Source organism: Trachinotus anak, unplaced genomic scaffold (genome assembly GCF_046630095.1).
Source record: "Trachinotus anak isolate AG129_WGS33_773 ecotype Australia unplaced genomic scaffold, CSIRO_AGI_Tana_v1 ptg000016l, whole genome shotgun sequence".
NCBI classification, from domain to species: Eukaryota; Metazoa; Chordata; class Actinopteri; order Carangiformes; family Carangidae; genus Trachinotus; species Trachinotus anak.
The window spans coordinates 3,122,064-3,148,756 of NW_027273867.1; the positions used below are offsets into that span (position 1 = coordinate 3,122,064).

The 26,693-nt window shown below is 40.3% G+C and overlaps 3 protein-coding genes across 4 annotated transcripts in view; 2 read left to right on the forward strand and 1 right to left on the reverse strand.

Moving 5' to 3' along the window:
• Window positions 1-733: 733 nt before the first annotated feature.
• On the reverse strand, window positions 734-3,437 carry oxsm (3-oxoacyl-ACP synthase, mitochondrial). Its single transcript, XM_071499310.1, has 2 exons — window positions 2,241-3,437; window positions 734-1,231 (listed from the first exon to the last, which is right to left on the reverse strand). Exons 1-2 carry the CDS (start codon window positions 3,230-3,232, stop codon window positions 829-831), a joined length of 1,395 nt encoding a protein of 464 aa, XP_071355411.1. The 5' UTR covers window positions 3,233-3,437; the 3' UTR covers window positions 734-828.
• Window positions 3,438-3,615: 178 nt separating this feature from the next.
• Window positions 3,616-14,482, forward strand: ngly1 (N-glycanase 1). The gene is made up of 12 exons (XM_071499309.1): window positions 3,616-3,825; window positions 4,417-4,531; window positions 4,686-4,916; window positions 6,275-6,437; window positions 6,567-6,786; window positions 7,102-7,223; window positions 8,876-9,021; window positions 10,394-10,504; window positions 10,594-10,779; window positions 12,293-12,478; window positions 13,727-13,904; window positions 14,008-14,482. Exons 1-12 carry the CDS (start codon window positions 3,725-3,727, stop codon window positions 14,181-14,183), a joined length of 1,935 nt encoding a protein of 644 aa, XP_071355410.1. The 5' UTR covers window positions 3,616-3,724; the 3' UTR covers window positions 14,184-14,482.
• A 2,034-nt stretch (window positions 14,483-16,516) lies between these two features.
• Window positions 16,517-26,693, forward strand: part of top2b (DNA topoisomerase II beta) — a 31,100-nt gene continuing 20,923 nt past the window's right edge. Inside the window, exons 1-6 of one of the 2 annotated variants that reach the window (XM_071499307.1) lie at window positions 16,517-17,030; window positions 19,299-19,463; window positions 21,291-21,381; window positions 23,474-23,537; window positions 26,186-26,331; window positions 26,417-26,514. In XM_071499307.1, coding sequence (XP_071355408.1) covers window positions 16,989-17,030; window positions 19,299-19,463; window positions 21,291-21,381; window positions 23,474-23,537; window positions 26,186-26,331; window positions 26,417-26,514 — 606 coding nt within the window. In that variant the 5' untranslated portion in view covers window positions 16,517-16,988. Of the gene's footprint in view, window positions 17,031-19,298; window positions 19,464-21,290; window positions 21,382-23,473; window positions 23,538-26,185; window positions 26,332-26,416; window positions 26,515-26,693 lie in introns of those variants that run through there. The other variant, XM_071499308.1, reaches the window with a different exon arrangement.

A 26,693-nucleotide genomic window follows, 5' to 3' on the forward strand; every position in this document is an offset into this window, starting at 1 on the left:
TCTTAATTGCAATAAATTGTTGCTGTTAAAGAAACCACAGGTGGGATATAGGAAGCTAGCAGAATGTAATGAACCATTATTATGTCCTTCATTCAATTGTTCATATCAACCTTTTCTAGTGAATGATGTTTTCTTCTATTTCTTTTATTTATGGATCTAAAAGCTGTCTGTGTCTCAACTTGCTGCTTCTCTCTGGAGCACATTGACATTTCATGATTGCTCTTAGGTCATGTAAGGATAATGTGAACACAATTGTCTACTAAATGATTAAACTGTAATGAAAGTGTACATAAATACAAAATGCATGACTTTCTGTGAGCCAGCACCATCTGCTGGTACCACATACAAACTTGTCACAGTGATAGTGAGCATAGGTATCATCATTATTATTTATTTTTGTGATCAAATAACAGGTATAGGAACTAGACCTTGGAAGATCATGAACGGCAGGTCTTGTTCCAATCAGGGCCATATCACCACCAATTCCTTTTTCCAAGCAGAAATAACCGTGTGTAAGCTTCTCCGGTGAGAGAGTTTTCTGCTTTATACCACTGTAAAGTGAATAACTGAATAAACAACACATTTGAAAATGTCACCTCTGCTTCAGGAGATTTTTTTTCACTATTTCCTGACACTGTAATTGCAAATTCACATTATTCACATTATCAGCTCAGTCCACTAGTGTCCACAGACAACCAACCAGAACTGATCAATTCTAATGATGAATATTCAGTCAGATGGAAAGAAAAGGGTTTATTAGAAGAGAAAGACAAAGATTTATTAGATCTGATTTCTAATAAAAAGTAAACAATTAGTGTTGATGTGTTGTTAGATGCTGGCCAGACACAGTGAGGCGTTGGTGCCTCCAAATCCAAATGAGTTTGTGAGGGCGACGCGTCGGCCCTGAGTCTGCCATGTCTGTGCTGTGCAGGGAACATAATTTAAGTCAAACTGCGGCTCAGTGTGGTCCAGGTTGAGAGTCGGGGGCAGGACCCCATGGTAGCAGGCTAGAGCAGTGAACGCTGCCTCCAGGGCCCCAGCAGCCCCAAGAAGATGTCCTGTGGCTCCCTTGGTGGAGGAGACAGCCAGGCTGTCAGTGCTTTCCTGAAAGAGCCTTTTGATGGCTGCATTTTCAGCCGCATCACCCAGCACCGTGGATGTGGCGTGAGCATTCACATATGTTACATCTGCTGGCGAGACCCCGGCATCTTTGAGGGCTGCTGACATGCACCTGTGGAGACAGTGGGCAGAAAGTTAAAGGATAATCCTGCTTTATCATAATGTAGATCTTAATATTTATAGCTACTATATGTATCAGTAATAATAACTATGAATGCTAATAACTAATAACTAGTGACAATACTATTTTACAATAGTTTTTACAATAGTATCCCCAGATCTCAGTGTTACTGTTATTGTGAAATTCCTCCAACAAAGCCTGATGGGGCAAGAGAGGGGCAGTTAGACAAATGTACAGGTTGTAAACAGGCCAAGAGTATAACTAGATTATCTACACCACTTTATTTGGAGGTGAAAATAAAATCTTGAGAGTAGTTCCCTCCAGCACATGAAGGCGACAGTACATCAGAGCTGAGACAGGAAGTCGGTCTGTAAACTGAGATGGATGCTTACAAAAGAGTTTGGGTAATAATTTTACCATTGTTTTCCGTCCTCCTTTCCAAAATAATTTGTCTAATCTGGGTATTTGTTTACATGCTTGCTCATTTCTCTTGACCGAACATACTTCTTTAAGCCATGTCACTGCGTTCCCACATCTCAGCAATTAAAGTTGCACCACTACTTATTTTTATGTTCGCAATGGATTAAATAAAAGGGAAACTAAAATGAGAGAATTATCACTGGACTGTGCAATTCCCCTCAACTCTCCAGAACATTTTGCTCATCATCAAACAGCAGACAGACACAGTTAAAGACTAGCTGATGAACTGAGTGGAGATTTAGTGGATAAAGAGCCAGATATTTTTGTCGGGGGAATGTATGTGTGGCATTAAAATGCCCCTCCCCATCCTGTTAATTGCCCTTAGATTTACTATAGAGCGTCCTGTGGGGGATGTGGCCCCACATTAAGAATCACTTCTGTCATGATTGACTGCAGCTTTGTGCAATAATTATAGCATTTTTGTCATGATTTTATAGTGGAATATTTAATATAAGCAAATATTTTGGTTCTCACATAAGAAAAAAAGGATCTTGTTCTCAAACATCCTAAAATGAGTCACCTGAATGCACCATCCCCATCTGCAGTGGGTGCAGTGATGTGGCTAGCGTCCCCTGAAAGTCCATAGCCCAGGACCTCTGCATAGATTCGGGCTCCCCTCTTCACGGCATGGTCCAGTTCCTCTAGCAGGAGCACAGCGGCTCCTTCACCCATTACAAAGCCATCTCTTTCTGGGTGAAAGGGTCTCGATGCCAGTGTAGGGTTGTCATTCCATTTGGTGGCGAGAGCACGCGCCCTGGCAAACCCAGCTATTGACAGAGGCCCTACACAGGATTCTGTCCCCCCTGTAACCATAGCAACTGCATCCCCGTGGGCAATGAACCTGGCAGCATCGCCTATAGCATGTGCACCTGTCGTGCACGCTGTGGACACAGCATGATTGGGACCCTTTAATCTGTGTTTGATACTTATGTGCCCAGCAGCCATGTTGACAAGAATGCGGGGCACAAAGAAAGGACTTACTTTGCTGTAGCCCTTTTCTTGGAAGGCAATGGAGGTGCGAGCAATCTCGTCAAGTGACACCATGCCCATGCCAACAGCCACCCCTGTGTTGAGCTGTTCTTCTGGGCTTTTGGGGCACCACCCTGAGTCCTCCAGAGCAAGCTGAGCAGCTCCCAGAGCCATCACAGTGGCTGGGGACATGCTGTTGATCTCCCCCCGAGAGGCAAACTCCTCCTGATTGAACTGCCCCTCTTCAGTCCCCCTGGTCACCAGAGCGGCCACTTTGCAGGGGACGCTCTTGTACTCCTCAGAATCGAGAGCAACTATCCCACTCTTGGCTTTAATCAGGTGGTCCCAGGGCAGAGCGGTCCCTGTTCCCAGAGGACACACCAACCCAATGCCAGTAATAACGACCCTCCGTCTCTGCTGTCCGGAGCTGTGGCGCCCGGAGTCTCGGTTTGGACACATATACGCGCTCTTTTGTAGGAGTGCCCCTATGTCCTGTGGTCTCAGCAGGTGTTTAGTCCAACGGGATAGTGATAAAGCACACATTACGTTATGTTTGTCAAATTTGGCAGCTAGCTTATAGCTTTCGTCAATGGTCTCTCAATATGAGAGCAACAAATTTACAAAAATATCTTTCTGTCACAGCTGAACATCGGTTTGTTACTTACTCGACATCGTACTACTTTAGTTGACATGTCCACACGACACATACTTCAAATATACATACAACAGTAAGTCATCTTTCAATCTGCCTTTAATTTTAGATCGACTTTGTGAACGCCACACTCATTTAACTTGGAAAGATTCAGTCTAAAATGTAATCAGGTCGGTAACACGACAGCACGGATAAAAGTGCCCCACAAAACTTAATTACAAAAAAACACACAGCTTATACAATATTTTCAAAGCTGCAAACACTTGCTCAGGCGTGGATGGGGCAGCTTTATCCAGGACCCAAAAACATCTAAGCCGCAATTGCCCTGTTAGCATTAGCTATCATACTCAAGATTGAAAGGACTTTTAGTTTGGAGGAGAGATATGGCTGTGTCACCAGCAGTCACAGCACTTTGTGAGAATTCAAACGAAGTCTTTCTAGACGTTGCCAAGTTGTTACTAACATATGCGGACAATATTTTAAGGTACGGTTGTGAACTTACCGACGCGGTTCGCCAGCGGTGTGTCAGTCGAGATGTCTGATGTTAAGCTGAGGGTGCATTTGAAACATTCTGCACATCACAGATAAATCCAGCAGCGGCTCACATTATGCCGTAACAGTCGGTCTAAAAGCCTGTAAAGATAGTTGTACTTGAGCCCCGTTACATTCTGCTGTTACCGTTCACACACAGCGTGAGACCAAACTCTGTCAAACACAGTCAATCATTTTTATTTGGCCTTGTTAATCAATAGACGCCAATACACGGACGTCCCGACAGAGGTGTTGTCAGGATGTTCTGGTTAATTCCGCATACGTGACTCACCAGGAACATGTTTGGAAAATGCCTACTTCTGTGCAATTTTAAAACAAATAGCACTAAAGAAGGATATCAATGACAGTTGTGTACAGTAACAGCAACTCCAACTCATCCAAAGCCACTAATTTAAAACTTGTGTGAGTACGTCTAACAAATGAATACGCACTCACAGGTTTGTGCTTAGCAATTTGTCTCTTATGCCACAATAGAAGATTCAGAACAGTATACATCCGTAATTTTGATTCCACCTCCTCACAGGTATCCCAATGAGGAGAAGTACAGATCAATCCGCATAGGGAATCCTACTTTCTCCACCAAGCTGCTGCCCATCAAAGGAGCTGTGGAATGTCTCTTTGAAATGGGATTTGAGGAGGTAACTAAAAAGAAATGGCCACAACAGTAGTTTAAAGCTACAACAGTAGTTTAAAGCCAGTATTCCTGTTGTATTGCTTCATTGCCTAGAGTCTATTTGGTCATCCATGGCCCAACTGTGAGTACATTATACATGCAGTTGCACCTCTTTTCAGGCTGAGACCCACTTGGTGTTCCCCGCGTCTGCGTCAGTGGAACAGCTGAAGCTCATCAGGGAATCCATAGCAGCAGAGAGGGATCAGAGGCTGCAAGGAGGACGGCTTGTCCAACCCACCACTCAGACTGTTGCAGCCTCAGCCTCAGCTTCAGCACCAGAGAGCTCTGCTGCTGCTGCTGCTACTTCCACCCAGCCAGTTTCACCACTTCCACCACAGCCATCATCCTTGGTAAAGATGTTCCCAATTCCTGGTTTAACCAAAAGAAAATCATTGTAGGAGGGTCATAGTGGAGGCAAAAGACACCGCAACTCAATTTTCTCACTTTTTTTTGGCTCAGATCTGTTTTTATTTGAAATTAAGAATAGATAAATCTACGATGGATATCTTGTTTTAGTAATTAGAAACTCCAGAAAAGGAGTAGACAGTGAGATAGCCTTCCAGCATCTCAAAGCCCTGAGTTTTATGTGTGAAACATTTATAAAGTGGTACTGGTGGAATAGTAATTTTAAAAAGATTTCATTGGCCAGTTTTAGAATAAATAACTATTGATACATTAATGTTTTGCACAGAGCAGCTACAATGACATACTTTCAATTTTAAAATCACTGAGTCACAGTATTGCTTTATCTGCCTATTCTGTTTTAGATTCAATGATTCACTATTTAATGCTCAAAATGGAAAAAAAAGAAATGTCCATCACAGTTTCCCTGATCCCAATATGATCTGTACTCCTGTGCCTGGTGAAAAAAATGCAGAGTGATTACAATATTTGATTTCTTTTTTTTTATGTATGCAATCAATTTGCCAGTCGCTTGAAATGTGCTCATTGGTGGCTATGGTGATTAATTATTATTTCATGCGCATAAGATTTGGGGTTTTAAATGATGGCACTACTTCTTAAATTCTTTATGCTTTGTTACTTTTCACTGTAAAGGTCCCATATTGTATAAAGGTAGATGTCCATGTGTTTGTGATTATAAAGCAGGTCTAGGTTCTATATTAATACTGAGAAAGTATCAAAGCCTCAGTCCACAGAGAAATGCACACAGCCTGTATTCAGAAACTGAGCCTTAAAACCAGCCGTCAGGACTTCTGGAACTTTGTGATGTCACAGCTAAGCAGTCACCACCCTCGGCCACCCCCAAAGCCCCGCCCACCTGGACCCACCATCCAACTTTACAGGATTTGGTTTCTCTGAGTGTTTACCTGAAATCTGCTGTATTTTTATTGATCACTTAGTTAATCAGAAGAGAGGCTCTGAGTCTCTCTTCTGATTGGCTCACGGATGTGTTGTTACTAGAGCTCCAGTGAGAAGCCTGAGATTATGGATATCAACACTTCAAATAAAACTCTGGAAATGTGAAAAATATGGGACCTTTAATAGTGAAACACTGTTATTTATTTATTTATTTATTTATGCTAGGAAGGGCCTTGAAAAATAGCTTTCATACAGTCCCTTACATCTCTGAAGAACATCTACATATAACTCCTTCAGTGATTTAACAATTGTGAAGTGTCTTTTTCACAATTTTTTTCATTATTCCTGATTGGTTAATGACCCGGATGTTTTCTCATCTTTCTGTCAGGAGAGCAGTATGAGTTTCTTTGTGACTGTGCAGTCTAACTTCCAACATGTGATGGTGTATGAAAACCCTGAGCTGCAGCAGAAAGCTAGGAGTCACATCCCTCACCAGCAGCTGTCCTCCGCTGCTCAACACAAGCTGAAGGATGCTAAAGATGCCGACCCAGGTGAAGTCCCCCAACTCAAAGTAATCAGTCTGTATAATACTGTCTGCAAACAAACACAAATGTTGCTTGCTTATTTACACAGTAATTCAGAGAGATTGACTTGAAACCGACTTGCTTCCCTGTTTGTAGAATGTAAACTTGGAATAGAAGACTTCCTGGTGCTGGAGTTACTCAGGTGGTTCAAACAGGACTTCTTCTCTTGGGTGGACAGTTTGCCCTGCAGCCACTGTGGAGGTGTGACCCAGATTGCCAGTTCCCTCAGTCCCAGCACTGACGACCTCCGCTGGGGAGCACAGCGAGTAGAGAACCATTACTGTCAGGAGTGCAAGCTCTCCACCAGATTCCCCAGGTTTGTGAGTGTGTGACATTATGTCTAGCTCCTACTACTGCAGTGAGTGAGTTTAGGACTAGTTTTTGAAGTTAGATTTGAGATCAAAATTAGGATTAGGTTGCAGAACATTTTAGGCAAGTAAGGCAGTAATATAAATTATTTTTCATTTCTTGTACATTTCCACACTTTTATTTTGTAGTATTCATTGTTATCTATTTAAAATGATAAGACTTTAAATATTTTCCTGCAAACACAAAACACACATAATATAATGGATCGCTTGAGTTGATGTACATTTCTCTATGCATGTTTTCTCTGTCTTATTAATACCAGGTACAACAATCCTGAGAAGCTACTGGAAACCAGGAGAGGCCGCTGTGGGGAGTGGGCTAACTGCTTTACACTGTGCTGCAGAGCCCTTGGCCTTGAGGCCAGGTATATCTGGGACAGCACAGGTATGTGCATGACTGACAGAAGAGGCCGTTGCATCGCTAATCTGATTCTCTGCACAAGAAGGAAGAGCAGATGTTTGTTTATACATGTTTAAGGAACTCACTGTCAGCTCAAGTCAGTGAACCTTGAACTAAGTCAAACATGTAGAACACAGTAAACACAGTGTCCTCAAGCTAATATCGCAGAAGCAGTTATAATCTTTTGTGTCTGTATTGAACACACCCATCAAACATTACAGTGTTGATGGAAAACGTAGGTGAACCCTTGGATTTAATAACTAGTCAAACCACCTTTGGCAGCAGTAACCTCAGACAAGCTCTTTCAGTAGCTGCCGATCCGACCTGCACAATGTTAAGGAGGAATTCTGGACCATTCTTCCTTATAGACCTGCTTCTGCTTAGTCATATTCTCAGGTTGTCTGGTGTGAGCAGATCCTCGGGTCATTCCATAGCAGCTCAACTGGATTAAGGTCTGGGCTCTGACTCCAGGAGGTGGATTTTCTTAGTTTGCAGTCAGTCTTTAGTACATTTACTTAGATGTTTAGGGTCATTGTCCTGCAGCATCACTAAACTTCTCCTGAGCTTCAGCAGGAGGACAGCCACCCTGACATTCTCCTGTAACAGACCTTGATACACTTGGGCATTTGTTTTCCCCTCGATAATGTCGAGCTGTCCAGGCCCAGAGGCAGCAAAGCCCCAAATCATGATGCTCCCTCCACTGTACCTGACTGGCGTGCAGAGGCCTTTTTACATCACACATAGTGCTGCATGTTCTTCCTAAACAATTCAGAGAGCAGCAGCTTCCCCTGAGGTGTCCATGGCAGGACACCATGCACTGTGATTTGCATGAGGTAGACCCATGAGCAGAGATGTTAACCAGTTCCAATGATTAATTTAGGCCTTTAGCTGTTTCTCTGGGGTTCTTTGTTACTTGTTAGGTTACTGATCATTCTGTGTTGTGTTTTTGGAGTCATCTTAGATGGATGCCCACCGGGGAGAGTAGCCACTGAGCTAAATCATCTTCATTTATGGGCAGTTTGTCTGACTGTGGACTGATGCAGATCTAAACTTTTTGAGATGACTCTGTAACAAATTCTTCTCAAAATTCTTCTAACAAATCAACATTGTTCTGAGATCTTCTTGGAGCCTCAAAATGTTTTTTGTAAGTCGAAGTGTCCCTAACCCACACCTCCAGTCTTGTTCCATTGATGGGACTCACGGTTTAGTAACTCCTGACTACAGTTAGCTTTTGTTGATGTCATTAGGAGAGGGGTTCACATACTTTTTCCAGCTACACTATGAATGTTTGAATGATGTTTTGAATAAGGTGTGAAGAACAATACAATGATTAAAATAGTTCATAATTGTAACTTGGATGAAGATCTGACCAGATTTTAGGACAAATTTATACATAGATGGGGGGAATTCCAAAGACTTTACTGTCTTTCTTGCCATCTACTAAAATAGTAGAAATTTTAATCTATCGAATCCTAATTGTATTGTTGCTTTACACATGAGTTTATGACATGTTATGAACATGCCATTACATTTCCCAAAATATCAGAATTGGTTTTTGAAACCTCTTCAATTCATACTTAGTCTGACATCATAGCTAGTTGTGTAGTGTGAAAGTGTTTTTCTCTGTGATGTTTCAGACCACGTGTGGACAGAAATTTACTCGGTCTCTCAGCGTCGGTGGCTGCACTGTGACTCATGTGAGAATGTCTGCGATCAGCCTCTGCTGTATGAGGTCGGCTGGGGGAAGAAACTGGCCTATGTTCTGGCTTTCTCTAAGGACCAGGTCAGAGAAATGGACTCTTACTACAACCCTGTTTCCAAAAAAGTTGGGACCCTGTGTAAAATGTAAATAAAAACACAATGTGATGATGTGCAAATCATGTAAACCCATATTTAACTGACAATAGAACAAAGACAACATCTCAAATGTTGAAATGCTGAAATTCTATTGTTTTATGACAAATATTTGCTCTTTGTTCTATTTTCAGTTAAATATGGGTTTATATGATTTGCACATCATTGTAGTCTGTTTTTATTTACATTTTAGACAGCGTGTAAAATGAATCCCGTGAAAATACCAAAACCGATTGTGGAAGTCCATCTCTCAACACGTTATACTGGAAATGAACAATATGCAAAAAAATCATATTGACATTATTTTGAGAGGTTGTGATTGTGATATGAGTTACAGTTATGATGGGAATGGTCATTTTTACATTTTTATTGAAAAAAATAAAAATGATGATGATGTGATTTGCTGGGGCTTGTACCAAACAAGTATGTTCCCTTACCTCTGGAGGATATGATTTGTAGACTGGGGTGCCTCTGTAACACCACAACACTTCATCATTGGTTTGTTGTGACTCATTTGGATTTTGCACTTGGCCATATTGTGATTTTAATAATATTTCAATTGATTGTTCAGCCCTCTTTGACTGTAGAACTCAGTCCAGTGGTTCCTAATTAGTCTTTAAAAATTGCTCACAAATGGTTTTTTTTAAAGAAGTAATCAAATAAAATTTTTTCAACAAACACTATGCAAACAGGACAAGATAGTGCAAATGTTTGGAACTACTTACAGCTGTGGATTAATACACAACAGTGGAGGTAGATAAGGTAGATGGAAATAATACCGTAAAGAATTGTCACTGTGACTTTATGTTGTGTAAACATCTATGCAGGTGGTTTGTTTTGAGGGATTATAGAATAAATCTCTTGTTCTATGTGTCTATGAATTTGGTCAGTGGTTGCACATAGGCATCCCTGCATGTTGCAACCAATGCTTGCAACACTGACGCACACACACGCACACTCACTCACTCACTCACTCACTCACTCACTCACTCACTCTCTGACCAGCTGACGGTCATTGGCTCGAGTGATTATTGTGAATGGTCTGATTATCATATGTGAATAATTAATGCTTTAGTTGTGATGACAGTTTTACTTTAAATAGCTATGAAATGTATTTGTCATCTTATTGTGGCCATGTTCACTTGGAGCAACAGAGAGAAAGTTGAGTTTTGTGCAGCACATAAGGTAACTGGTTTTAAGGTTCAGATTACCACTTGGTTAGAGCAAAAGTTAAGATAGTGATGGTCAGTGAGTGTCCCCACAGGGATAGTGAAACAAATGTGTGTGTTTGTGTGATGCAGGTGGTGGATGTGACATGGAGATATTCGTGCAAACATCCAGAGGTTTTGTCGAGGAGGACCAGTGTTCAAGAGGCCTGGCTGCGTCACACTATAAATGGGCTCAATGCCTCAGTAAGTCTTAACGCTTTAACCCTGCTTATAATACTGATTACTCTGGTGACCCTGACATAAGCCACTTTCTCTCTGCTCTGATTCTGAAGAGGCAGCAGTCCCTGAACCCAGACAGGTTGAAGGAGCTGACAGAGAGACTGCTCGTCGAGCTGGTGGAGTTTATTTCCCCCAAGAGGCCAAAACCAGGAGAGCTGGGAGGACGCAACTCTGGCTCTCTGGCCTGGAGGGTAGCGAGGGGGGAAACCAGAGCTGCTGAGCCAGGGACCTCAACACAGGTCCAGTATATTATAAATAGTATTATAATGGAGCGTATTCCGCTTTATGTATCCACTTCTACATTTACTTACATTCCATCTGTTTTAATAGTCATTTCAATAGACCTCTTCCCATCAGCAATATGAGCATGTCACAAAAAACAAGAAATCCATTAAGGGGGTCATGGGGGTCATGGGGGCAAGCACTTAAAAATGCAAAACAATGTGTCTTTAAGTTTCAAATTATGCCCCCTCTGCCTCACGGTGGTTTGGTCCACTTTCTGCTACCTCGACCCCACACACACGCCTGGTACCAGTGTCTGTTGCTCAGCTGTGGCTGACAGAGTAAGTTGCAACTTTATTAATGTTTATTTAAAACAGAAAGTCTGTCAAACGTGTTTCTTTACTTCTACCAGTCAGCACAATAACACATATTTACATTTGTAACCAGACCGTGTCTTGTTTGCTCCGTTATCTCACGGACAGGGTACTGCTCACGTGACATAGAGGCAATAACCACCCCACCCCCTTTGTGTCCTCAGGATTTGCTCTTGAGATTTTTTTCTGTTTATCGTCCTCCCCAAGATTGACATGAAATTTTCACCCATGGCTGACGGTCATTAACAAGGCCAATGAATTCTCTTCTGTCTTAATATTCATGATATGCATTCACAATATATACATGATTACAACATGGCTGTTGTTTTTGTAGTTTTGGACAACAGCTCTATCAGTTATGGTAACATTGCACCCAGTAAATAATTAAGGCTTAAGAACATGGTGAGATCACTAAAAAATTGGTCCAATGGGGCAAGAAAGAGAAGTTTTCAAATGATCAAACAGGTTGTAAACAAACCTCAGGCTAGTCAAAGTATTTGGAGGAGAAAACAAACGTGATCTGTAAAATATGTACTGTACTTTCTGTAGTTGTGCACACAGTTTTCCTGTACACTGGGGGATTAGCACTGACACTTTGGCTTTACCTCCAAATAACTACAAAAAATAAGACCCAAGTTGTAATATGCAGTTTTTTTCCGTTAAATAAATAACATGCCATGAATTACACATATTGACTCTGTCCACCTAAATTTTATCCTCTATCAACTGATCCAGGCCATTGTATATTAATGTCTTGGATTAAAACTAGGGATTATATTCATAATATATACTCAGTTGCCGGTTTATTAGGTGGACCTGGCTAATCTATTTCAGTTATAATGTTCAGTTTTTGTTTGAACTTCATGGTCATTCTGGAAGCTGAAATTTGTGGTGCTCTTGAATTGGGACTGTGTTCTAGTGAGTGGTGTTTCTAATATTTACTCTGTCATAACTGATATAATTTGGGTGGGCAGAGTTTCAATAAAAAACCAACCATACAACCAATATCAGTACAATCAATATGTAATCACGTAGCTCTTCTTCTCTTAACGTTCTAACAGGTTGTAAAATCATTGCTCGATAGGTGAATTGCTTGATGTCTAATGCAAGTCAGTATTTGATTGACAGTGTGTATGTTTTTGTGTGTTTTTCTTAGGCCGCTGGTTACGTGTTTACACCTACGGAGAAAGAGAAGAGTGACAGGTTACTGCATGTGTGCTACAGTGCCACCAAAGACCAGTACTGTCGACTGTCAAACAGCTCTGAGGTGATTCAGAGCTGGGATCAGTGTGTGTGGAGGACGGAGTCAGTCTACAGGAAGGTGGAAAATGACTGGCAGATGGTACGATGATTAACAAAGCCATGTGTTTAAGTTCAGATATCATGTATGTATCATATCCTATGATTTGCAATAATAAGAGTGTTTTTAATGATCTCACGAAAAAATGAATCATTTTCAAAACAATGGTAACTTAAAATTTGGCCACTCCCAATTTAAATTATCTTTGATGATCTCTGATGTATAGTAGTAGCAGTCTAGTCTAATTGCAAAAGCTGTTAAAGAGCAACTCAAGTTTGAAGTGTTTCCTGTTTTCATGACATTTTTAATTCCTTTTGTGTTAAAAGTGACGTTTTTACATTCATTCTCATTTACTTCCACACGGCTTAGTTGCAAAACATGTCTGAAAACCTGTAACTCAGATTATTAATGGTAAACTCTTAATCTCAGAGAACACTTGACTGATTTGAAATTATACCTACCTGTAAAATTGGGAAACTCAAGAGAGAGATGGTCAAAATTGGTGCAGCAGGACTCACGATATCCGGACTCCTTGTTCTTTGAAACCCCATGCCCCTAATTCATAATGGAGGCTTCTTGCTAAAAATTTGTAATCTCCACGTAAGTAAAAGAGAAAATGGCAACAATAACTGTGACAAACATGATTGAGATCATTGCAGTTATACAGGTTGTTATAAGCTGACTTGTAGATAAAACAGCTATTATATTGCTATAGTTCAGTCAGTTAGCCACCATATACAATGGCAAACAACAGACCTATCTTAATTCTATGGAACATAGTGTTCATTAATGTTGTTGCTTTTCCTGGTTTGACTTGTCAAAAAAGTTTCATATACACTATACACTATCAGCAAATATAACATTTGGCACTTTGACAGTTTTCGAAAAATTATTAAAAAGAATTATTTGTCCAAATAGATAGATTCATTGATTAATAATTAATTAATTATTAATTGTTTCAGGTCTTTATAAAGTAATATAAAACCCCCTCAGCCCCCACCAAGAAATTAGTTAACGTGAAGACAATGTCTGGGTGAATGAAAGAAATTAATCAAAATGGCAATTAGGTGGGATTACCCTGCTTTAAAAGGAAGCACCTTCTGTTAGGCAACAATTTTAATCAACCCACTATTTTGGATGTGAATAAGATTAAGAACAGATTGGAATTAACATTAAAAAAGCATAATACAGTAAAATAGTAAGGGATTGCAAAAGATGAGGATGAACTCTGCACCCCTGGATCTACATGCAGCTGTAGGTGTTTTGATCCAATTGTATTTCTTTCCCAAGGTGTACATAGCTCGAACAGAAGGCTCCTCTGTGGGACGAATCAGCTGGAAGTTTGATTTTGCTCCTGTGGGAATGAAGATAAAGTCTGTCTCGATCATGGCCAGTAGCCAGACCTTCCACACGGGGAAAGTCAGCTGGCACTTGCAGTCAGGCCAGATTACCACAGAATTCTCTGGAGGTATAGTTATGTAATTCTTATTCCATTCTGATAAAACCCTCAAAATGTGATTGTATGACATGATCCCTCCTAATAATTTCCTCTCCTGTGTTTGAACCATCAGACGGGAAGATGCAGTCATTTTCTACTCTGTGCGGCTCTTCAGACTTCATCATTGTAGCAGAACTCAGTGGTGGAGAAGGGGAAACATCGTGGCAGCACTCTCAGCTGTTCAGACAGAGCTTGAAGGAGACAGAGGAGTCTTCATTTGAAATCCTCATTCACCTGGAAGATGCTTAACAGTTGCTGTGCTTAACAAAATTGGACCCCTAATACTTTTTCACTTTTGTCTGCAGAGCTAATTGTTTGAATGTTAGTTTGGGCTCTAAAATTGATGTATGTTGACAAATCAGTGCAATATGTGTCATTCGTCCAAAATGATTAAATATGCATGATCTAATGATAGATGAATGACAACCTGGGTTTTTGTACCTTTGATTGGACTAAGGGCCAAATAACCTATGAGACATACAGTCTACGGTATACCTGTGAAGAGTTTTAACCATAAAGCCATAGAGTTTTTGTAACATGCGCCGCCACTATGAATGTGTCTGTAATTTGTGATGCACGGACAGTTTCCACACAGCAAACCAGTGTTGAAACCTCCATCAGCCCAGGTTGCTCCACTTCTTCTGCTAGTTAGAAGGGACAGAACACTATTGTTTCTAAGTTAGTTTATTAGGGTTCAAACCCAAAGGGACAAAACCCTGTTGTTTTTATGTCGGTTTATTAGTGGTCCAACTAGCTGTGTATAATGTTTTTGTTCTATTTATAGTTTTCATGCAGCAAAAACCACAAAAGCAAAACTCACCAAAATTGGCTGGTGGGTTGCAAATTCCACCGATTCCTCAGACACTAAAAATGATATTCATTGACCTCAAGGTTGCGCTGTAGTAATCAATTTTATGTTTTTGCAGTTATCTCAAAATTCTTTTGCAGTTCAGCTGCATATTTTCTCCATTGGTCTGCTGTGCTAAGAAAACCATTTTCAAATAATTGAACGTTAAAACAAAAATGAACTAGTCTGAGGCTGTTCTGATTCTCACATCATCTACAGACAATGCTGACAGAAACTTATCAAAGGAATTACTGTATGTCAGTCCCAAATGAAATAATACAATTGTTAATCTTAATTAACAACAATAACATAAACACTTATAAATCAAAATTGGCTAAAATTATTGTAACCAAACTGATTGTAGCATTGGATGCTAAGTCCTAGCTTTGCCACTGTTCTTCACATTCTGGCTCGAGAGGTGCCACAAATGCGAAAACCTCATGTTTTCCTAGTTGCTCATTTAGTAATTCATATTCTCTGGGGATACAAAGGTCAACAGTTTGAAACCCCAAATGACCAAAATCCCACTTCAGCAACAATGTTGCAATTCATGCAGATGGTATCAAAATGTTTGCAAGCTACTTGCACCCTGACAGTTTCCCCTTCTGGCTATATTAATTAGGGTTCTAACCCCGAAGGGGTTGGGCCACGCGCCTCGTACTGTTTGTCCAATTGACTTGAAATTTGACTAAAATGTGCCTCTTGGACCATAAAAGCCTGCCTTGATGGATTTTCAGAATGTTTGGAAAAACATTTTTGACATCTCCTCCTAGGTCCATTTGCTATCTTATCAAAAGTTTTATAAAGCTTGTTGATATCTTATCATAACTCATTAACGATTTGTATGATCATCTTCAGTAGATATCTTCAGGCCTGTGTAGGATAAGGCCTCACAGAGCAATTTAAGCCCGACCAATATGGAGGACTACAAATACCAAAAATGTATACCTCAGAACCAAGTGGACAGAATTTAAGTTTTGGCATGCATGCTCTGGGGACAAGTATTAACCAAAATCTTAAGTATGGCCATATTGATTGGTGCAAGTGGGCATGACCTCTAGTATATTTGCTCATAACTCAAGATGCCCCTGAGCAATCCTGATTTAACTTACTGGAGACACCCTGCCCTGTCTCCTGAACATACACACAGTTTCATCCACATCCAATGAAGGGGGGACAAATGGTGGGATTTTAAGTATCCAATTAGATGCTGCAGGCTTGGTGATGATCAAACAATTGTGTGAATGGACTCACACCTTTAAACAGAATGAACGTTTAGCCAAGCCTGAAGTCCACTCGTTGCTGCTGGAGACTGCAGTCTCGGCCCATTGAGCTGCTTACTAAACAAACCAATTATTAGTGAGTTAGTTTTTTTTATACTGTGCAATGGTATTTTTTACACCTAACCTTCAATTCTGACATTTTATGATAAACGAAGCAAATTAAAGTTAGTATTTGTGTACTGGAACCATTGAGAGTTAGAAAATCAATGGTGGTATAATGAGATTTTTTGCAGTCTGCTGGTAGTCCGAGTCTAGAATAAGGCCATAACATATTACGCATTATATTACACACTGTCTGGGCTTTTACTGATTAGGCTTGGGTGAGTTTTTGCCGCCATCTTGCGTTCAAAAAAGAGTACGAGCCGTTAAACCTTGACTTTTCCTATTGGTGGCAATACCGGCGTCTTTGAAAACCCGCCGCCTGATTGGTCGGTTTATCCTCGGGACGATTCGCCGTCTGTCTTGCAGATGGCGGAGCCGGACAGCGGATGTTGCTGTTAGCAAATAGTCGTTTTATTTCTAAATGAAAAGTATTTAAGTCGGTCGTTTGTAGAGCGTTTCTGTTAAACTCACATTTTATTCTGTTGAGTTTTCACATGAAATTGTAAACCCATTAATGTGTGCGTTTTGTACAGTATTTATTTTGCAGCAAGTAGCCCGGTTAGCATCTTTGTTGGAAGTTTAGGCCTACTGTGCCACCGCTTGTCGATTTTAACAATAGCCGCGATACACTCCCCTCCTCCGCCTGTTTTGATACACTCAGAGGATTATCGATAAAGCAAACGAAGAAAGAACATGGGAGATAAACAGATTTGTGTACCTTGAAGTAACTGAGACATCTGTTATGCTGACGGACTTTTGATATCGCTGGAACTGAGAACATTTTGCGAGCTGCATCAGTAAAAATTAGGATCACAAAGGAAGATGTCCAGCAACGCAGCAGGAAGCGGGGGTCTGGCTTGGATGGTAAGTTAGTTTCAAATACAACTTGCTAACTAACTTATATGTTCACAATAACAGTAGTGCTTTATAATACCCAAAAGTGTTCGCCTCAGCACGGTACACTGGGTCGCTACAAGCTTTAGCTAGCATTTAAATCTCGTACCAAGTGTCTATTTTCCTGTCCACTGATAGGCTTACTAAAGACCAGCCAGCTGCGGTCCCGTTTAAATTGGGACCGGGTTACAAAGGCCGTTGCCTTGATGCCGGAGCCCCGGGGACTTCTGACGAAGATAACAACTGATAGCGTGTAGTCTGTCACAGCATCTTGTCTCAGAACAAAACTGACTTCGACACAAGGGCAACTGTAGCGTTAGTGCAGCTCTTAAAGGGCCCATAGTTTACGTCTTCAAAATAAAGTTTGGTATGAACAAAACTTACGAAATTTAGCCACTAATTCAGCAGTAATTAAGCATTCATAGACAGAAGAACTTGCGGCCTAACCATTAGGCATCATAAGGTACGCTGTTTATTACAGTATATACAACGAAGGGAGCAGCCTCATCTCGGCGAACCCACTCTGTCGTTTAGCTTGATTCTTTATTGTTCTCAGTGATCCCTAAAAGCATCGCGATGGCCATCAGGAACAGTTGGAGTACACGCATTGTATTTAAACAGGCCTAGTGAATCGCTTTAAAGCGAGTTAACTACTAAATGTTTAACTGAACTTGTTTAACTTGTGCACGTCTCTAAACAATGCAGCGCCCAGTTTCTTATTCTCAGTCATACTGGGAGATGTGTTGTATCACCAGTAACAGGGAATGTGCAGTTGCTGTGGCAGACCCATCACACACGGGTAGTAACCAATATGGTGACCCAGAAGCCCCCAAGCCCCCTTTCACACAGACACTCGTTCAAACAAAGGCATCCTCAGAGTCAAATCCCTCTGGCTTGGGGTTGCCCTACAGTTCATTTCCATAATAGCATGGCTTTACCATCGCCTTACCAGCACTTAAGTAACATGAACAGTAAAGATATGGACAAATAAGCATGATTTTACAACAAGCCTTTTAAATTAAGGGACGAAAACAGTAGTAGTAGTTGTGATACTGTTGTCACAGGTTCTGTATACTGAAGTGTAGTAGGTGGAGTACCTTTAAACCCACTTTTTTTGCCTTTTTATGGCTCATGTAAAACTTGCCTTATGTAAAAATTTTGTTTTGTGACACAATGCATCATCATGCTGGAAGTTAGAAAATTAAAAGAAGGGTAAATTGCTGCCATAAAGGGATGCACATGGCCATCATCAGTATTCTGACAGATTGTGGCATTCAGAGGATGAATGATTGCTATTAAAAGGCCCAGTGTGTGCCAAGAAATTGTTCTCAACAACAGCATCCTGGACTGATGAAACAAAACAGGTTGAATCCATTGAATCATGCTGTTGACGCCAAGTTCTGACCCAATCACGTGCGTGGTTCATCCAGTATGTTCACTGGATGTTTTTTGGTTTTTGCCCCATTCTGTGTAAAAACTGATGTGTGTTAAAATCCCAGGAGATCGGCAGTTTAACAAATACAAAAAGCAGCCCTTCTGGCACCAACAATTATGCTATGGTCAGAATCACTGAATCACATTTTTTCCCTTTCTGATAACTGATGTGAACATTAACTGAAGCTCCTTACATTTTATGCATTGCTTCAGTCTCCATGCTGTCTTCTTTTATCGGGTTCATGTTGACAAGGGTCTGTTATTGAGGAGAATCAGGCAGATGGTTAATTTTGTACTCCATTGATGATTTCAGAGATGTTCACATTTTGTAAGACTCTAGGTTTCTTTTTTGTTTTGTGTATGAAATGTTAAATACAACAATTTTATTGTTACGTATTCTCATTGATTAACTCAAAAGAATATTTCAAAATCTTGCATATAATTGTCACCAACGTTTAGAATGTGATGTTTAATTTTAAACATTATTATTATTATTGTTGTAGTTTGGAGCACAGAGAGATGAGATGCACAAGCTGGCACACCCCTGCCTTTCATTTACAATATGGTTGCCAGTGTTTTGCTGCTGTTGACTATCTGTTACCAAAATCACAAAGCCACAGAGAGGAGTGGGTTGTACTCCCTGTTGTGGTTAGCACTGGTAATCTGATGTCAACAGCACAGCCCCCCCCCCTTGTTTTTTTTTTTTATTTTTTATTTTTTTATTTTTTATTTTTTTGTCCCAGCGCCTGGGGCTTAAACATAGTTATGCAACTACTAATAAGAAAAAAAACTTCTGTCCATCAGGAGGCTGCGAATGGCAGAGGTGACGCTGGCAAGATGGAAGGAGCCAAGAAAGACAAGGCAGGCTCCAAGCTATCTGTGGAGAGAGTATATCAGAAGAAGACCCAACTGGAACACATTCTTCTCCGTCCAGACACATACATTGGGACTGTGGAACCCATCACCCAGGTGAATCCTGAGCAAATGACTAACTTCAGATATATGTTGTAATTCATAGACACCACTAATTTTATATACCAGCTTTATTTTCTAAGAGGGCCTTTGGGTGTTTTCCACGTAAAAGTCGCCGTGGCTGTTGGCCTGCTGTGAACACAGTAACATTTCTGTAATGTTTCTGCATGGTGCAGGTGTGATCAAAAGTAGTCACGTAAAGCTGATTGATGCTTTGTATATTCTCACTGCCTGTGGAAGAAATATGAAATATGTTATCAAATCATAGATGAGGCTAATTTAAATCTAGACAGGGGAGAACAAATGTGTTGACCAAGACCAGGTGTGGATCTGTAGAAGCAGCCGAGTTCATTTTCAGATAGAGCTGACAGAATGTCTGAGGTAAAACTATAAAGTTTTTCTTTTCACAAATAAAACACCAACACTAAATCAAATATTTGTAATTTTGTCTTGACATGTAATCAAGTGATTGTTAGTTGTGTACTGATGATCTGTGTCATAGTCTGTGTGAGGCAGTCTGTTTCAGCGTAGTCAGTCACAGCACTCGGCCATGAGGATTTGTAGGTGTAGGGATGCAAGGATGTTATGATATCAGAAATTTGGTTGGGTGGTACCAATACTATTAAAATACCATGATTCTCTATACTAAATTCAGTATCGTGGCAAAATGTAGAAAACAAAAGATGCTGCTGTATGCACAATGCGCTAACACACACCACTCTCCACATATATTTTGGCATCAACTTTGTACTGATGTATCAGTTCTTGTGACATCCCTACGTGTGACAAACTACATTTCTGTATTTTCCTCTTCTGAAGGCACAGCCTGGACCACAACAAGGTTTAGGCAGTTTGCCATCTTGCAAGTTACAACAGATTACTAAAAGAAACACATTTTGTCATCTGGGATTGGTTGCTACAGTATGTGTACATCAAAGATGCGACATGGCTTTGTCTCAGTCATGACACCAGCAAAGCCAATAGATGAACACAAGACAGGACTTTATTCTCTCATTCATACATATGATGTTTTTGCATATAACCAATTGTGAGATCACAGTAACCAAGGACATGCACTGTCATGATGTGGGTCACTTGGAAGCCATAAATTGGATATTTTTATTTTGACCAACATGAGAGAGCTCCTCTTCCTCTGTGGTGAGGAGAAGAAAACAACATAACAAGACAACATGTTGCAGTGAACAGCGTCTCTGTAGTACACAACTTCCTGCTTTGCCTAAGTTCACATGCTGAACTTTGAGTATTGCAGCTGTGTTTGTGACAGTTGCAATCACACTTACATGTTTGAACAAATATAACACTGAAGTTCTCCACACCAGGAAACAACTATTTGTATAAGACAAAAAAGCTGTTACTTTCACAGATGGATCAACAGATTGGCATGACTTGACATGACTTTTATATCACCCTGTACTGTTCCACAAGTTCTTCTTTTACCTCCATCCATCCATCATCTATACCGCTTATCTGTACAGGGTTGTGGGGGGCTGGAGCCAGTCCCAGCTGACATTGGGTGAGGGCGGGGTACACCCTGGACAGGATGCCAGTCTGTCACAGAGCTGACATATAAAGACAAACAACCATTCTCTTCTTTTACCTGAATAACTAAAGTTCAGTTCAGTTCAGTCTTATTCATATAATGTCAAATCATAACATACATTATCTCAAGGTACTTTACAGAGTAAGGGATGACACATGATAATAAGTCTGATCATTTCCTCACAATTGCTCCTTCAGGCTTGAATCAACAGCAGAATTTTGCGTTTGCAATATTGCTAATGTTCTTTTAATTTTACCTTTCAGCAAATGTGGGTTTTTGATGAAGATATAGGCATGAACCAGAGAGAAATCACCTATGTTCCCGGACTGTACAAAATCTTCGATGAAATTCTTGGTAAGGGAACACACACGGTTCATTTTCTTTTGACACTGTGCACAATTAATTTAAAGGTTCATTTGTCATTTGATGCTGTCCTTCTATAACTGCAATATTAAAGTCTATAAAAATGTCACCATCACTCACTGAATCACAGGCTGCTCCTCTCAGTGGCAGTGATCTTAGACTGTATGAGGAGTTTAGTTTCCATCTGAGAGCTTGTCTATGTGTGCTCTGTTTAAAAAGAGATATCTGAAAATCCTTTCAGTGTTTGTGGCAGCTCATGGACAGAGCTGCAGCCTTTACCCTGGTAAAGTGCAAATGTGCTCAGTCAGCCTGGATAACAACCTGGATAAATAAAGGTTAATGAAGCAGTTGTCCAGTCTGTTGCATATTAGTTTTAATGACTCAGTAAAATGGAGTGACTAATACTGTGCTCAGTGCTTCTGCTAATAAGGTGCACCAGTGTAATCAGTTTTTAAATTATGCTGCTCAACACTGCACTCACATTGGGAGCATTGTTGATGATTGCTTTCATATCTGCACACTCGGCCCTCTCCACTTGTGTGTTTGTGAAGGTGTTTGATTAATGACACCATTGTCTGAATATTATCACTGTTTCCATGTAATTGCACGAGAGGCACAGGGCTAAAGTAGTTTCTTCTAAGGAAGATTAATTCTCAGCAAAAATAAAAGCTACAGTGTCTTTAAGTCTGTGAGTAATTTATCATTTGTTTGTGTTTTTTGAGCACTAAACTGAACCAAGTGGGTTACATGATTCTCATCATCACAACTGCTTTAATGCCCATATGGTGATCATTTTCAGAGGAAAGCCTTTTTTTTAGGACTAATGAGTTAGGTATTTTATCTATATACTGTACTACTGCAATACAAAAAAAAGACCTAGGTGACATTTTCAGATGTCTTTTTGTCTGGCCAACAGTCAGAAACCAAAAGGTACTAAGTTTGCTGTGATATAAAGCAGCAAATTCTCACAATGGAGAAACTGGAACCACTGAATTCTTGTCATGCACAAACTGCAGTTGATTAACATCTCACTCACCCTCACTTTAATTTTATGCCACCTGTTAGAGCGGGAGACCACAGACCCATCGTCTCGCTTATTAGTGCATAGAGTTTGGGAAAATTGTATGACTCCTCCCACCCTGGACACAAACTCTTTGAGACACTCCCCTCTGGCAGGAGGCTGCGGTCCTTCAGGACCAAAACCTCTCGCCACAAAAATAGCTTCTTCCCATCTGCTATTAGCCTCATCAACAAGGCTAGAGAGCCCCACTGTTGCTGATCAATTGCACCAATCACCAGAAAAAATTCCTTGTATGTGAAAACATACTTGGCAATAAAACTGATTCTGATTCTGATTCTGATTCTGATGACTAATATCAGGTGCATTCAGCTTAATGTGATGCTTGCTGGACTGGACTTAAAACAGTGCTCCACCCCTGCAGTCACCAGCAGCTCTCGTTGACCATCAAGTGAGTCGAAGTCACCTGAAGTCAAAAATAAAAGCGCTGTTGTTTCACCCACCTCCCACCTGATGTGTCAAAGCAGCAGCTGGATTCAGTGAAAACACCTGTGCAGTGACTCTGAGTTGATTAAGCAGCTGTCATTTGAAGTAGCTTTATACGTCTCTATGATACAACAATAACATTCTCTATTGAAACTATTCCTGAGTAAAATAGTTATTATCTAGTTTAGTGTAGGTCTGAAATGATTTGTTGATTTATGTATTAGTCAATGAACAACAGACAATTAACATTTTTTTTTTTACTGGTAATTATTTTTTTAAGGCATTAGCGAGCAGAAATGCTAAATATTTGCTGGTTCCAGCTTCTCCTTCTGCTTTGCTGTCTTTCTGTAAATTGAATACCTTTAAGTTTTGAACTGCTAGTCAGGGAAAATTTGAAGACGACACATTGGGCTCAACAAATTCTAATTCGTTTTTCTGACATATTTATAGGCTAAACAGTTGTTTTACAGATTAATTGATGGAAATAATCATTAATAGCAGCCCCTGTTCATTTTGGTTTATGAAAACGTCAGTTTGGATACTTAAGTATGTATAACTTGTTGTTTTTCCTCTTGCCAGTCAATGCAGCAGACAACAAACAAAGGGACAAGAACATGACTGCCATTAAGATCACCATTGATCCGTGAGTACAGTGTTTCATCATATAATCATCAAAAACTACATGTGCTGCTTTCAAAAATACTCTAGTGTCACCTTCACATGTTGGATTTTGACTAAGTCTGAATCATTTCTTTGTTGTCCCATGACCCAACTTTTCAATCAAGTTTAATTGAAGTGTATTCATAACTATTTTGGACTCATTACATCCTTAAAAACGGGCAGACAGGTAGCTCCTTGTTCCTGGGCCTGGCTGTGACTGTGGTCAGCTGTATTTTTCTTCATACTGTGGATATAACCAGGGTTTGATGAATACATGCAATCGATGGAGGAGGTCCGAGCCATGGGTCCAGGCCATACACAGTATAATGAGCCTGTGCTGAAATGCACTGAGCTCTTGTTTTATATGCGGTTCACCTGCAGTCTGTCAGCTGCTTCCACATCAGACTGTTTAAACAGCAGCATGTCCTTTAGCCCAGCTGCTGCTCTCTATAATGTCACCTGCTGTATAAATGACACTAGTAGACCCATGGCAATCAGGTCTCTGCTGCTAATGTGAGGAGCAAATGCAGCAAAAGTAGAAATGAATCAGGACAGGGTTGATGGATGTCCCAGAGCAGTCACAAAATCTGTGGTGATAACCCTGCAAACCTTCAGCAGAGGAGAACGTCCATGGTTTGTTTTGACAGTTAATTAACTTAATTTCTGTTTGTGTCAGTGTCATGCTTCTCTGCTAAATGATCTCTAAATCACAATTAAATAGTCAATTATGTTATTATAGTAATTAGAAGAAGCAAGATTCTTAAATATTAAACATTGCCCTTTTTATATGAAAGCACTCGTGGCTAGATTGAGAGAACCTAGGTTGACTTACCAAGTTGATAACCAGCATCATGTGACTGCTTATGACTGTGGTTATTGGGCTTCACAACTAAAAAATATCCTGGGTATGTTGAACTCTGATGTTGTCTGGGGACATCACTTTGAATTTTTTAGCTTCACAAATCTGAAAGTCGGTTAAAAACAGCTTCAAGGTGTTAACTAGGATGTTTAACTTTCACAACAGTGGATCAAAAAACAAAGGGTCAATGGCTAGATCACATCGTTTTAATCTTATTATGTAAATTAATACAGTATATGTACATGACGTAGTAACAGACTGGTCAACATGATCCAAAAGAAAAGGGATACAGGTTACACCTACAGTCAACAGTTGTTCTTTATAAAGCTTGAGAGGACAATGTGTTTTAAACGCACAGTATCTAACTTCTGCTGGTAGGGGTCTCCCAGTCAAAACAATAACAAAAGACAGGTGTTGTGAAGTAGCGTTGGGAGTTGTTGTCTTCGCCACCATTGCTGTCATTGCGGTCAGCTTCTCCCCGTTAGGATTCCTTCAGTGTCGATCGTTAAGGAGGTTTTGGCACCACTAGACTTATCCACAGAGGCCTCAGCTTCCCCAAAACAAACCAGGGGAATAAAACTGGTGAAAACACTGAAAAAAATTCTCCTGGAGGGGCTGCGAGCTGAGGGGCCGCTAACGCTTGCTCAGCTTGTTTCTTTGATACTTTTGATCCAGATGTTTAGGAGGTTTTTACTGGGAAACAGACCTGCTGATTAAATCTAACAAACAGTGAATAAAGCAGTTTTACATGAAAAATCAGTGTTTTTCTGATGCTGTTCTTGGGACATGAGACATGTTGGAGGGGCAACGTTTCCTCAGCTTGGTTTTCTGATAACTTAAGATACAGATGTTCAATAACTAAAATCCATCATAGGGTTAAAATACAGTGTTAAAAAACAACCAAGACGTAAAAAAACAGTGTTCAAATGTGGCTTAAAACCTGATAAAAAGTCAATTTGATGACCACCACATTTCAATACAGAAAGGTAACACATTATAACTTTAAAGGAAACTTCCAGACCGAGGCACTTGTTAGACATGATCCTCCTCTGTCGCACCAGCCACTGAAAATATCCTGGAAAATGATTTCATGAAAAGAGAAATTCTGAAACAACAATGCTGGTTACAAACTAACTCTCTGCTGACTCACTCTTGTAACCTGCAGTATATGTCTATATTGTTTTTATAAGTAAACACTGGAAGCAGTAACACAGATATCAGACCTCCTGAATCTGGTGTCTGTAGTCTATAGGTCAGAATTTCATCATCTTCTCTGGAAAAAAAGGAAATAACTGCTGCTACAATGAGCTCTATAGACTGGGACCAGAGCCAACCGAGTGCAATAAAGTGATGTGAATGCAAATACAGGGTCCATGTGCTACCAAAATAACAAATACCGCTGCCAGCACAGTACCAGAGTTTCAGCACCGATAACAAAATATTTATTTGATTTGTCATGTTGAGGAAATTAAAAAAGTGTTTCTATGAAACCTTTTTTTTAGGCCAAACTTCTCATATACATCAGTGTTAGCCACAAGAATGTAGTCTGAATGACATACAGTCTAAAATTAGAAATGTGAAAAATACAAAAACAAATGGATCAAAGAATAATTAAACAAGGTGAAGAAGCTGACTAGGTTTTTGGTCAGTACCCCAAAAGTAAGAGGTTCATTGCCTGGCCCTACACATGAATATATTTCAGATTGACCGTGTCTGGGTTCTATTCCTGTGGCCTATGAAACTCTGATTTCTTTCTACCCTGCCTCCACCAGTGAGTCCAACACCATCTCCATATGGAACAATGGTAAAGGAATACCTGTGGTGGAGCATAAGGATGAGAAGATGTATGTCCCAGCTCTCATTTTTGGCCACCTACTCACCTCCAGCAACTACGATGATGATGAGAAAAAGGTCACAGGTGAGACAAGCCATCGTATTATGTTTATTAGTGGTTGCAGAAGTCGGTTCAGAAAGGTTAATGCTAACTGTTTATTTGGCCCCAGGTGGAAGGAATGGTTATGGTGCTAAACTCTGCAACATCTTCAGTACCAAGTTTACAGTGGAAACGGCTTGCAAGGAATACAGACACAGCTTCAAACAGGTGAGGATGACTCTTCCATCAAAGCGTCTGCAGAGGACCATCACTGTTTCACTAGAATGAAATCACCAAACAAATTATGCCAGGGTCTATTGTTTATATTCAGTATTGATTGGTTCCATATTTTCTAACATTTCCAGTGTTTGATATGAGCCAAAAACCATCTCAGTGTAGTTTTACAT

Bases quoted from the DNA above. Each gene is read 5' to 3' on its own strand.
- oxsm (XM_071499310.1), bottom strand. From the start codon at position 3,232: ATGTGTGCTTTATCACTATCCCGTTGGACTAAACACCTGCTGAGACCA. The intron at 1,232-2,240 runs GTGACTCATTTT...CTGTCTCCACAG, and splicing joins GATGGGGATGGTGCATTCAG to GTGCATGTCAGCAGCCCTCA.
- ngly1 (XM_071499309.1), top strand. From the start codon at position 3,725: ATGGCTGTGTCACCAGCAGTCACAGCACTTTGTGAGAATTCAAACGAA. The intron at 4,532-4,685 runs GTAACTAAAAAG...ACCTCTTTTCAG, and splicing joins TTGAAATGGGATTTGAGGAG to GCTGAGACCCACTTGGTGTT. The intron at 4,917-6,274 runs GTAAAGATGTTC...TCTTTCTGTCAG, and splicing joins CACCACAGCCATCATCCTTG to GAGAGCAGTATGAGTTTCTT.